The sequence below is a fragment of the Cebus imitator genome, unplaced genomic scaffold (assembly GCF_001604975.1).
Source record: "Cebus imitator isolate Cc_AM_T3 unplaced genomic scaffold, Cebus_imitator-1.0 Scaffold96, whole genome shotgun sequence".
NCBI lineage: Eukaryota > Metazoa > Chordata > Mammalia > Primates > Cebidae > Cebus > Cebus imitator.
This window is the reverse complement of record NW_016107411.1, coordinates 3,117,123-3,130,410: the sequence shown is the minus strand read 5'-3', so window position 1 is coordinate 3,130,410 and position 13,288 is coordinate 3,117,123. Positions and strand designations below refer to the sequence as shown.

General features: G+C 54.5%; 1 protein-coding gene across 1 annotated transcript in view; it reads right to left on the bottom strand.

Annotated features, from left to right (window-relative positions):
* Nucleotides 1-12,878, bottom strand: part of LRP1 (LDL receptor related protein 1) — an 86,200-nt gene extending 73,322 nt beyond the window's left edge. Inside the window, exons 1-3 of the mRNA XM_017536168.2 lie at nucleotides 12,252-12,878; nucleotides 3,341-3,463; nucleotides 458-595 (exon numbers count right to left, since the gene is read on the bottom strand). Of these exons, the coding sequence (XP_017391657.1) occupies nucleotides 458-595; nucleotides 3,341-3,463; nucleotides 12,252-12,318 (328 nt within the window). The 5' untranslated portion in view covers nucleotides 12,319-12,878. The remainder of the gene's footprint in view (nucleotides 1-457; nucleotides 596-3,340; nucleotides 3,464-12,251) is intronic.
* Between the last annotated feature and the right edge of the window lie 410 nt (nucleotides 12,879-13,288).

The window sequence follows — 13,288 nt, the reverse complement described above, 5'->3', positions numbered from 1 at the left end:
GGGGTGCCTCCTAGGGCAACTGTAGGGGCGGCAGGTGGACTGGACTAGATCACTAAGCTTTAGTCAAAGCACCTCTGCTCCTCTCTGTGGTCACACTCAGGCTTCATGCAGAAAGCCTTTTGAAGAAAGCATCATACTATTTTAAAAAAGTATGAACACACTGATCTCTCATCTCACAGAAGAAAAACTGCGACCTGCAAGAGGTAGTGACTAGTCCAAGAACATACAGTCAGAGGGAAGGGCCCAGGCTAGGGCCCACGGCTGCGGCCCGCAGGGCCGTCTGACCATGCTCCAAGCCCAAGGGGCCCATCAATTTCATCCACTCTCTGAAGACAAATCTAGGCGAGGGACCAGGACAAGGCCTCACCCCCACTGAAGGTGCCAGGACAGTCCTCGGAAAGTGGGCTGACAACATGCTGCATCCACACAGGACAGGAGAGAGTAGAAAAGTCCTTACCTCGGCAGTGGGGTCCCTCATCCGAGCCATCCACGCAGTCCTGGACCCCATTGCAGAGTCGGGACATGGGAACACACACCTCAGTACCCAGGCAGTTATGCTCATTCGGCTGGCATCGCTGGGCCTTACTCTGCGGACCTGAGGGCAGACAGAAGCATGGGCATGAACAAGCTGGCTATGGTGGCTGTCTGGCCAGCTGTTCACTGGGGGTGAGGGGAAATGAATTAAGACTGGGGTTTCAGATCTCAGGAGGTCTCAGGGCTGGTTAGACTCTTCCACCTGGAACTCTCCTACGACACTCCCCACAGTAGCCACACACCTGCAGGCAAACAGGTGGAGGTAGAAACTAGGCCTTCAGCAGAGTCTACCCCCTAAGTGACCCATGCCTATGAACACCAATGCCTCAATATTCTATGCTCAGGAGACAGGCTGAGGACAGCCTGGTTTCTGATGATGACTGAGGTCAGTAAAAGGTTTTGATGAAGCCAGGAGTGATGGCTCACACCTGTAATCCTAGCACTTCGCGAGGCTGAGGCAGGCAGATCACTTGATGTCAGGAGTTCGAGACAAGGCTGGCCAACATGGTAAAACCCCATCTCTACTAAAAATGTAAAAAATTAGCCAGGCATGGTGGCATGCACCTGTAGTCCCAGCTACTCGGGAGGCTGAGGCACGAAAATTGCTTGAGCCCAGGAGGCAGAAGTTGCAGTGAGCTGAGATTGCACCACTGCACTCCAGCCTGGGCAACAGAGCGAGACTGTCTCCGAACAAACAAAAAACAGTTTTGATGAGCTGAGAGAAGCAGAGTCATGGCAGAGAAACTCAAATGATAAAACTCTTTCTCATGGCTCCCAGCTTGCAGAACCTGGGCCAAGAGTGGTGCCAAATCTTCTAGATCTTCACTGTCCAATTCATAGCCCAGCCATATGTGGCCATCAAGCACTTGAAAGGCAGCAAGTTCAAGCTGCAAATATAAAATGTACACTGGATTTTGATGACTTAATACCTGAAAATGCAAAAGATCTCTAATGATTTTATATGAATATACTGTACTAAAGTGATACTATTTTGGATCCATTGGATAAAATATTCAAATTAATTTCATCTGTTCATTTTAACCTTTTTTATGTGGCTACTAGAAAATTACAAAACAGCACATGTGGTTTGTTCGATTCTACTGAACAGCACTATTCTAAGCTTCCAACCCCAAAGCAACAGGCCTGATAGAAGGATTGGGGAAAAATCAAAGGTTGTGGTCTGGCCAGGCATGGTAGCTCACGCCTATAGCCCAGAACTCTGGGTAGCTGGGGCAGGAGGATCACTTGAGGTCAGGTGTTTGAGACCAGCCAAGGCAACATAGTGAGACTCCATCTCTGAAAAAATAAGGTTGTGGCCAACTGGTGATTCCCTGGAACTTCCTTTGTTGCTCAAGAGGACGAATGAGATAGACAGACCACTGTCCATTGGCTCCCAAGCCTGGACATTGTGTGTGAGTGACAGCGTCTACAACCCATGTATGCCTGGGCAGGAGTCTGCTCAGACAACTGGGTGTGTGGCTGTAGAGCATTTAGTGGTGTGTAGTGAGAGTGCATCTGTGTGTCTCTCTGTATGCTGGTGCTTCTGGCCTCAGTATGTGAGTTTCCATGTCCTTTTGTGAATCAGTCTGGGTTTGTGTGTGTCTGGGGACATCTGTTTGAGTATAGGGTGTGTTTCTGCATCCACATTTGAGTGTGACTCTGTGTTATTGTGAGAATGTGTTTGTGTCTGGGTGAGAGTTGGGCACATCAGTGCCAGGTGGGTCTGTGTGTGATATTACAGGTCCAGGAGGGTGTATAAGCGTGAACAGAGTGGTAATGCATATAAGGTGAGGTTTACAACAAACTGAAGGAAGAATGAACAAAAAGAGCCAGATCTGGCCCTTCTGCGTGACTTTCTTTATTTCTAATACCCAAGCATCAGGGTCAGAAGTATGGGGGTGCAGGTGGCATCAGACAAGAAGAGACTCTAGGCTCTTGGAAGCACACTGCCATAGATGCACTCACTTAATGCCCTGGCCCCTGTCCTCCAGGGCAGAGCGTAGGGGTGAGGCAGAGTCCACTAGTGGCTCCCTTTCCAGCCCTAAAATTACCCCTGATAATTATGGGTAGGGGTGTGGGGAGAGGACGCCAGATGGGACTGGAGCAGGATAAAGCCCACGAGAGGGAACAGAGACAGACCTAGGAATCCAGGGTCGTTTTGACCCTGGCCCAGATTAACCAAGCAGGGGAAAGGCTGAAGGTGGAGCCCCCAGGATCATGCCAGCTACCAAGGACTCTGGGGTCCCACCAACAAGTTCTCCACCTCCCCTTGGCAGGGCAAAAGCTGGGTGGGGACCTTTCTCCCAGTTAAAACAGCTGCCTCCGATTACACCACTTACTGGGGGCAGGGGAAGGCGGGGGTGGCGGGAAAAGCACAGGGGTGCGGCTTCTGGTACAGGGCTGAGCAAGTGCCAGTGGCCTCTGGCCTGGGAAGCCAAAGGACGGAAGATGATCTGAGGATCTGACAAGATCTGAGGCTACTCATCAAGGGTCAGGAAAGCTGAGAGGTGGAATGAGGAAGAGCTGGAAGGAAAGGGAGGCCGGGCCTTCTATAAGGCTCCAGCCTGGAGAACACCATCTTGGGGTGCAGCACCTGAGGGATAAGGCTGAGGTGCCATTTCTAAGCCCAACAGGCACCATGCCAAGCACTTTGAAGAGGGGTAAAGGACAGTTTTAGCTGTGTCATGGACAAATACAATCACTGAGCAAGGTCCACACCAGGCTAGAGATCAGCTGTCCCAACACCTGCCAAAGGAAGAGGGATACATCAAGGGTTTGGGGAAAATGATCCAGAAAAAGTACTTACAAATCTCGGGGGCTTCGTCAGATCCATCTGGGCAGTCCCGCTCACCGTCACACCGCCAGCCCTTTGAGATACAGGTGATTTGATCTCTGCAGGCAAACTGCTTGGGGCTGCAAGTCTTAGGGGCTAGGGGCAAGGAAAGAAAAGGGGGTATAAATGAAGGATGGAGGCCAATTCTGTGGCCCTAAAGTTCCCTAGAACTCCTTCTCCTTCCCTAGCATCAGTCTCCATCTGGTCCAGGCCCTGAGTCACGGTCTATATGCCTGGAGGTGTCAAGGGGTGGCTTTGGGTAGTTCCTAGACACTGTGTACCTGTGGCGGGGGCAGGGGGAGGATCCAGAAGCACATCTTACTGCACCCCTCCATGTCCCCTAGGCTACCTGTCTCTAGGAGTCAGGGTCAAGCCTTTGCTATTCTTGGTTACTCTGATCAGACACCAGCACCCCCTGGCTTTGATGACAGAGTGATGGAGAAGGGGGGTGCATTTAGGCCTTTGACGTGCTTTCTCTTTATCTTCCTCTAACTCCCACTAGAGGCCCAGAGCTGCTTCTCTGCTTCTGCTTCTCTGCCTCTGGGACACTCCTTGTCCCCAACCCATCACCCCATCCTTCCTAATCCTTAATCGCTAAGCCCCCAGATGGGAGCTGTGGGGAGGGATGCCCTTGGTACACATAGTAGTAGCGTGGAGACGGTTTTAGCAGAGGCAGGGGAAGGCAAGGCTGGGCAGGAACGGGCAGGATGGAGAGCCCTGCTTCCATCTCCATTCCCTATATATATATATATTTTTTTTTTTGAGATGGGGTCTCACTCTGTCCCCTAGGCTAGAGTGCAGTGGCACAATCTCAGCTCACTGCAACCTCCACCTCCTGGGCTCAAGTGATTTCTCCTGCCCCTGCCTCCCCAGTGGCTGGAACTACAGGCACGCATTACCACATCCAGCTAATTTTTCTATTTTTAGTAGAGACAGGGTTTCGCCATGTTGGCCATGCTAGTCTTGAACTCCTGACCTCAGGTGATCCACCTTCCTCGGCCTCTTCATTCTCTAAAGACACAACCTACTTTGGTTAGACCTCAGAGGGTCTTTCAGTAGCATCCTTAGAAGTAAGAGGCACCTAAAGATTGCTCAAGATGACAGAATGGGGAGCAGAGGCAGGGGGATGGCTGAAATGAACTCTAGGAACTGGTTTCAGCCAGTCATCCTAGTTAGTTACTATATGCAGGACCTCTTGGCCCTACCCTCTCATCCCCACCAGGCTTCTTCCATTCCTACCCCATTCTCTTCCCGCATCCCCCAAGGAGGAATTAAGGATAGTGACAACTAACTCTTATTGTGGGCTCAGTATGTGCCAGGAACTGTGGTGAAGCAGTTTTTTTCTATGTATGATCTTATTTAATCCCCTCCACAGTATGACAAAGTGGAGACAACTAATAGCAACATTTCACAGATGAGGAAATTGAGCCAGGTGACTTGCCCAGGGTCAAATAGCTGGCAAGTGACAAGACCGGGACTCAAACCAGCTCAGCCGACTCCAAGCTCTAAACCAGTGAAATCCACATCAGTCCTCCCATTCCCACTCCTCCTAGCCTCTATCACCACATCCTCCCCGGGAGGAACAGTCCCCCACTCCTTCTCCCCCACCCAAGGCTGGGCTCCCAGTCTCCCGGCCTTTCGTGCCTTTTCCTCAGCCTGTGTCATTGCATTTCTATTCTGCTGGCACACACTGGAGGCCAGATCTATGCCAGGCACTGCACTAGGCATCAGGGTGCCAAGGAGGGTGAGATGACCCTCTGCCTGCTGCAGGAGCCACAGTCTCCCGAGAAGACAGCTGTACCCAACCAATGCAAATGCAGGGCAGAGACAGAAGTATAAGGAAAATGTGGTGGGGGTTGGGGGGGCTCTTAGAAGGGAGGGAGTCTGATGGGGGCCACACTGAGATGTCCTCCCTCCTAACCCTCATCGCTGGCAGAGGGGACAGCACTCAGGCCCCTGGCCAAAATGACCAAGTTCAGGAAACACATCAAGGATGGCCTAGCCAGGCTCCCCCCTCGGACCCCCTCCCCTGGCCCCCACCCTGAGCCTGGAATAAAGGCCCCTTGAGGAGGTGGATAATGCTGAGTTCATTGCCCCACTGGGCCAGCTGTGAGGTCTTCCCGGGAAACACAGCCCGCCAGCCTAGTTAGCATGCTGGAGAACCGTCAGCTTCCCCTGACCAGCCGTGGCAGGCTGAGGGGGAAGAGGGGGGCTGGAATGGGACTCTGAGGCAGATGGGATGTTTGGAGCCCAGAAACAGACCCCCATGCCACCCACAGGCCCCAATGTACTTCTTCCCTCCCCCACCTGGGACTTGGTCCATGCCCTGCTCCTCCCAGGGGCAAAGCGTCCAGCCACAGCCTGAGGTCACCAGGTGGTTGCCTAACCTCCCCTCCATTCCACATCCCAGCCATGGTGCCCCCTCCTTTAGCCTTCACTGAGTCCCCCCCCCCGCTGTCCCCCACCCCCATTTTTGGCCTGAACTCCACAGAGGAAACAGCAGCTGGCAAACTCCAAAAGCTGGAATGAGAGAGATTCACAAACCAGATGTGCTCTTGCAGGGAGGGGATGGGGGATGGGGCAAGTGAAAGGAAGAGGAGGGCCCAGGCCCCTACCCCACTGCAGCATGGGGGGAGGGGGCCACATCTCCCAAGGGCCTGGCCAGCACAAGGATTGCAGAGAGATACGTGAAAGAACTTCCTTCCTGTCAGGGCTGGTGGAAAAGGCCCCAGAAATCTGGAGTGAGAAGGCTGAGGCCTGTCTTTGATTTCCTTCAGGGGGAGAGGGAAGAAAGAAACAAATAACCTACTTTGGGGCAGTTTACACAGCCAAGGGAAGCCTCACTCAGAGCTGGGAGGGAGCTGCGGTGGGGGTGGGGTAGGAGACTTATAATCTGCTTAGAGGCAAAGCCAACCCCACTCCCCTAGCAGAGCCTTCTGTGTCTGAATCCAGCACCCAGAAAACCCACCTTTGTGGTCCTGCAGTTTGGATGAGGGAACAACAGTGCCTTAAAGTCAGAAGCATCTAAGACCTTCCCGGCTTCCTGGCCCACATGAGAACCCTGTCTCCCTGACTGATAGGAGCTAATCTTTTTCACCGTGCAAAGCTCCGGTACTGATTGGAAACACGGTACCTATTAACTCACTTAGATCCTACAACCCTGTGAGGTGGGGGACAGAGTGACTAGCAACTGAGCAGATGGTTTCCTCATTGACCATGGATGGAGCCAGGTTAAGAAGGGAAACTGATCAGGCGCAGTGGCTCCCACCTGTAGCTCTAGCACTTTGGGAGGTGAAGGCAGAGGTGGGTGGATCACTTGAGGTCAGGAGCTCGAGATTAGCCTGGGCAACACGGCGAAAAATTACCAGGAAATTAGTACAAAATTAGTACAAAAATTTGTACTAAAAATACAAAAATTAGCAGGAGGCGGAGGTTGCAGGGAGCAGAGATCACGCCACTGCACTCCAGCCTGGGTGATGGGGCAGGACTGTCTCAAAAAACAAAAACAAAAAAAACCCCAAAAAAAACAAGGAAGGGAAATTGCAGGGAGAACGTTGTCATTCTCTGGCCCTGAGAGTGGAGAGAAGGATTGTAAGGGGTGGCCTTCAGGGCTCCTCAGAGAGAAGGGAAGAGCACAGAGGAGACAGAGAGGAAGAAGAATGGGACAGAAGTGGACGGGTGGGAGAAGGAGGAGAGAACTAGAGAGGAAGGAGAGAGAGTGAGGTTGCAGGAAGAACACCAGGACACAGGGGCTGTCTGTTCTCGGCTTTGCCTGAAGATGAATGTGACTGCCATGCTAACTTGGCCAACACCCTGCCCCACAACCCCCAAACCCAGGCACCCAGCCCAGCCATGGCCTCCAGGGCCACCAAGCTGGAGCCAGGGCAGGAGGTGTAGAGTTGGGTGTGCGTCCAGACACAACACAGACCCCACTGCCCTGCTTGAGCCTTGGCTGTCATCCTCTGTCCCATTCTGGGCCCTTGGGGGTGGGGTGGGGCAGCGGGGTGAGAATGCCTGGCCAGAGAGGGTGACAGGGAAGGCCAACCCTGAAGGAGTCTTCTCCAGAGGAGGGGAACACATCCTTTGATACCCTTTGAGGGAGCGAGGGCGAGGAAGAGAGCTAAGACCTTAGAGGTGCTGCTTAAAGGACAAGGAGACTCAGGGACTGCAAAAGCTTGACAGGGACCTTGGGGCCCTTTTTAGGAGTGGACACAGCAGGAGAGATAGGCTCTCATCTGAGGTAGGTGAGGTGGGGGTTTCTAAAGGGAACCACATGATATAGCTAAGGGAACAGAGTTGGGGGAGGATGCCTGATGGGGGTGAGGGGGCAGAGCCAGCAGGAATCTGAATGTTCAACCCTGTGTGGGTGGGGCAGCAAGGGCTTCCCAAACCCAAATGGAGAGGTTTTCATTGAATTTTATGTATTTTGGGTGTTGCCCGGTGGCTCCTTCCCGAGGCTCAGTGAGGCTCAGACACATTTTTGTCATTCCTGAGTCTGGGCCTCTGCTTTGCGGCCTGGACAGACAGACAGACAGGGTGGCTTGGACAGCCAGGGGAGGGAAAGGGTCTCTCCCCTTCCATTCTGAGTCAATATTGACGCAGCAGGACATTAGCCTGACCCGCGACCTCGCCCACCAGCTTTTCCTTTCCCCACAAATAAAAGCCAGACCCCCAGAAGGCCTCCAGAGGTCACCATATCACTCACCCGGCATTTCTAAGCCTCCCTCCTTCTCCCCCCACCCCAGCCGCACACACATGGCTTATGCTCACCAGAGTCAAAACTCCAAGCTCTTGACTCACTCCTTACATCTTTCTCCAGTTCTCGGGCTCCTGGTCAGGAGGAAGTTCTGCCACAAGTCTAACCTCCCTCCTTCCTTCTGAAACACCTCCTTTTTCCCTCTTAGCCCACAAATGGGATCAAGTTCCTTTCTTCCAGAAATATTCTCTCCAAAACCCACTCCCCAAATTAGTGGAGGGGTAAGAAGAAAGAGGAAAGTGGAGAGGAAACTTTTGCTGCCGAACTGGATGCGAGGTGTGGCCAGGAAGGGGGAAAATAGCCAAAAGGGAGAAGAGGGAGCTAGAGGGTAAGTGGGAAAGCCCAGACTCTTGCTCCTAAGAAGCTTTTGGGATACCAAGAGACCTGGATGGGGGCAAATGAAGACAGAGACAGAGACACAGAAAGCAGGGCAGAGAATGTTACAGTGGTTCAGCAATGAGAGAGATGTACAGAGAGGCTGAGAGACAGGTTCTAAAAAGCCAAGACAGCGCACACTAATGATAGACAGAAAGAAAGACAGACAGGCAGAAAAGCCAAGAAGGGGGCTCAGCCCAGAGGTTGCCAAGGTGATGGCACAATTGTCCTGGGATGAACCCAGAGAATGACTGCCCCGCTGAGCCTAGCTCAGGGTGGGAGCAAGATCTGTCCTAGCTTGGGGAGACAGAGTCTCGGCCCTAGCAGCACCTGACGCAAGGGAGACCCAGAACAGGGACCACCACCTCCCCTGGTGTCAAGAGGGTAGGAGGAAGGAAAACGGAGCTCTCCAGCCAGGGAAGCTAAGGCCTGGTAGAGGCTCTCATCTCCCCTGGAGGTGCAAGAGGGACAACTCTCCACACACACCCCTCACCTCTTTCCCAGGGAGGTTTATATTGGTGCCTGAGGCCATTGCACCGGAAACACTCCAAAGCCAACTGCTTCCTTCTCCAAACAATGCAGGATCCTGCTAACCAGGCTGAAATCTGGGACAGAAGGGGGAGGCTGGTTCTCCACCGCTCATACCCAGCACCACCAAGTCAGGGGCCTTCCCGCAGAACCATTCGACTGCTCCCCGTTGCCCCACGAGCAATGAGCCCACATCCAGAGCTGGAGGACCTGAAAGGTGGAGAGTCCAAGGGGTGAGGAGGACCCTGGGAAGAGAGTACTGGGAGGGAATAAACCTAGGCTTGGTGGTTCTGATGTGCGAGGGCTCAGGCTGCAGCAGGAGGAAAGAGAGTTAAGACTTGAGTGAGGAAGGGCTTCCCAAAAGGTAAGGAAAATGTTTTGAAGAGCGGGGGCATCCGGACAGGAACTGACTCTGGCCAGGACCCGGGCTGCAGTCCTTTGGGAGACTCGGTGATGGAAGGATGGTTGAGGGTAAAAATAATATATATATATGGGGAAAATGAAGGGAGGAGAGAACAAGATCGGAAGAAAAAGATGTCTAGTGAAGCAACCCTAAACATCAACATATCCCTCCAACCCCAAAATGAGTTTCTTACACATTCTTGCTTTAAAAGTCAGCAAGGTAAGAGGAGACATTTAGGATGTGAGTCTGATCCGGGAGAAAGGAGTTTGGAACTTTCTCCCACGGATCCAGGACGCTAACACCGCAGCTCCATACCTCACGTCCACCGCACCTACTCTAGTAACTGGTAATCCGCCAGCTCAAGGGGGTGTGTGGACAAAGGTCAGGAGGGTGGGAGGGAGGAAGTCAGCCTTATTCTTGAGCCGTATCTATCCGGGGGGTGCCCTCCCCACTACAAAATGTTCCCCAATCTCAGCAGGGCCTCAGTAGTCCCTCTTCTCATTCTCCACCCCATCTTTCTCCAACCTCTCCAGCAGCAGGTACACTCAATTTTGTCACTAGTGGGGAGTGGCATTACTCCCCAAAGGGCAGGGACCCTAGGGGCAGTTTCAGGCATAGAAGAGAAAGCAGAAGAGGTGAGAAAATGCCTAGGATTGCGGCCCTGGAGAGAAAGCAGCAAGGCAGTGACAGCAGGAGGAAGGTTAGATACTAAGTCAGGTGAGCTAGGTCATCAATCTCTGGAAAGCAAACAAGAAAGTTCAGTGTTGATGGACCCAAGGCAGGAGGGCAGGGTTAGGGATAAGGCCCCCTAGGCTGCCTCTGGAGAGTCGAACTTGCATTTCTACACAACTCCCCTTTCTCACCACCCCTACCCCAGAGTGGGGTGGAGCTGATTATTTATATTCCCACTCCCAAGGCAGGAATATTGGTGTGTGCTTGGGAGGGGTCCCTTCCTGGGGCTTTGGATAGAGTTTGATCTGAGCTGGGGATACAGAGGGAGGGTTGGTAGACATTTTAAGAAAGGGTAGGGAGATAGTGAAGGGAGGCATGTCCAGTTTCTCGCTTCCAGTCACCCCCAGCTAACTTGGTGTGGCAAACAGAACCCCTTTAGGGCCCTCGGAGTGGCACTATCGGGTCGCTTCCTGATCTTCCCTGCTCTCCACAGAGACCCTCTTGCTTCTGCCTAACTCCAGCCACCCTCCTTCATCAGGCTCCTGATGGGTCTCTTTCTCTCTCAAAATTGTTTTGTATTCCTCCCAGAAGCGGCTGCAACCCCGATCTCCCTGCCTCAGTTTCCCTTCTCACCTCTCAGGGCTGAGAACAAGAGGAAAACACATGATAATGACAGGAGTCATGGGCGGGGGCTGACTGTGCAGCTGGTCTGGGGGATATTCAGGGCAAGACCCCTCTCCTCCTCCTGGGCAGATAACTGGGGTGGGGGGGAGGTCAGACTGTCCACAAGATGGCACAACCGAGGGCCACTAAATATGTTTTTTGGGGGCACAGCTACTTCCTGACCCTCTAACTCTCCTCCTCCAATTGAAGCGGAGAGGGAGGAAGATAATCTGGTTTCAGAGAAAAACTTTCCCAATCCCAGTCTGGCAAGACAGAGGAGGGGGTGTATGATGGTACCGGGCCCAGTTCTGTCCTTGGATGAGAGGGCTAAGATGACGGGAAGGGATGAGATCCCACCCCTTCTCAAATCAGGGACCCAGCCCAGCCCAACCCCCATGACCCCAGCTGAAGTCTTAAAGCTTGGGCAAGACTTGAACCAGTGACTCACAAGAGAAAAAAAATAGCTGACAGGAAAAGGGGAGAGAGGCACCCCATTTCCCCAAAAAGACGCAGTTCTAGCCTAAGCCTAACTCTGCAATATACAAAGTGTGTATGAGATTTGGAGATGGGGGGGAGGCACAGGGAATAAACACGTTTACTAAAGGACTGTGGGGGCAAAGCCATAATCCCATCCAACCTCCAACTCTCCTTCCAATCCAAACTGTGATCAAGCTAGGAGTCAGGGAGAAGGCAGCCTCCCCCACCCTCCTACCCCAGCATTCCAGGCCATTCTCCAGTCCCCTTCCCCAAAGATGACATCTGACGTTTTTTCGTCTCAAAGCTCCCAGGAATTAAGAAGGAAAATTCAAAGTCACATAGTATGACGAGCTCCCCTTCTCTGTCCCTCAACACAGCCCTACCCCAGGCTACTGACAGAGGCCGGGAGAAGGGGAAGAGCCCACTTCAGAACCCAGGCCTCCAGCCGGGGCTCTGGGGCCCGATTCCACACCCAAGCAGGGGGCCCTCCCTCTCCCCACCCACAGCCTTCCTGGGCCTGCCTGCCCTCTGCCCAACAGGGTACCCCCGGCCGGCTCCCCCTTGGAGCTTCAGAGGCCACTGCAAAACGCCCCCCCACCCCACCCCCGCCCCCTTTTGCAGCAGAACATTGCAAATCCGGATTCCTTCACAATTCAGATGGGGGGTGGGGGGTTGGAGGATGCAGGGGAGGTGGAGGCCCTCCCCGAGCAGAGATAGGAAAAGAAGGCCTCTCCTTCCCAGAAACAGAAAAAGGGGGAGTCCTCTTCCCTCTACCCAGGTCTCTGGTCTTTGTTTGTGCTGGGGGGCCCCGGAAGCATCATTTGCCCAGGGCCCCCATCCCCCAAATCGGACCCCCATCCCCGCCCCCAGTCGGGCCGCTGCTGTGTCAGCTGGACTGGGATAACAAAAGGCACCCCCTCCCGCGTCTCCCTTCCCCACTCGTACGCAGGAGTGGGGGGTGGGGAGAGGGTGCCCCCAGGGGTCCAGGGGGGACGCGGAATCTCACTCACCGTCGATAGCCGCCGCGACCAGAGCGGAGAGCAGGGGCAGCAGCAGCAGCCACGGCGGGGTCAGCATGGTGTGGGCTGATGCAAGCAGCAACCCCTTCCCCTCTGGTCCTGCTACTTCTCGCCTTCACCCCCCAATCGGGGGGTCCCCCTTTTCCCCTCCTCCTTCTCTATTCTTATTCTTTCCTTCGGCAAAGCGCACCAGGGGCGTGGGTGAAGAGGTAGAGTTCCGAGCCACTCGGGGAGGGCCTGCTGACGGGGGTGCGCCCCCTGCCCCCAAATCCAAACCCTTCACCTCCTCACCCCCCCCCACTTCACTCCGCGTTGCTCCTTCCCCCCTCCCCGGGCTAAGCTCACCGCCCCATCTCGGAGCCGCCTCCGGCTGCAAAAATGCACAATTGGGAGGAGGCGGGGTGGGGGGGTGGGGGGCGTGGACCGGGTAGGGGAGCCTTTGGAGGGGGCTTGATGGAGCTCTGGGGGCTCCCCTCGTTTCCGCCTCCTCAGTGCATGGGCCTGGAGCTCGCACGGCTGTTCCCCGGACTGAAGTGCCGAGGGGGGGCTGATGGGGGAGAGGGAGGGGACGCTTAGAGGAGGGAGGGAGGGAGGGAGGGAAGGGGCGGGGAAAGAAAAAAGGTTGGGGGGGTAGAAAGAGCTACGCGGCAATCCAGTGAGTGCGCATGCGCATATTTGACGCGCTGCCCGGGGGAGGGGGACGCGGACCCGCGGCAGGGCTCGGAGTTCTGGAAAGCGGTCCGAGAGTAGGGGTCCCGGAGACTCGCTAGCTAGTTTGGGGCCTGGGGCGCCCTCTTCCCTGCCTGGGCCCTCCTCCCTGGCGCTCTGGAGGGCTGAAGGGGCCAAGGGTGGGATTGGGCTGTGGGCGGAGAGCTGAGCGGCTCCCCTTTGAAATTCGGTGTCATACTCTAGGATTTCAGGCTCCCTCTGTGGGCGTCCGGGACTAGGTGGTCTCGGTCGAGGCCCGATTTTCAAGGGGAACCCTGACGGTGCCTCCCCTGCCCGGGGCGGGGACAGGGGCCGCCAGC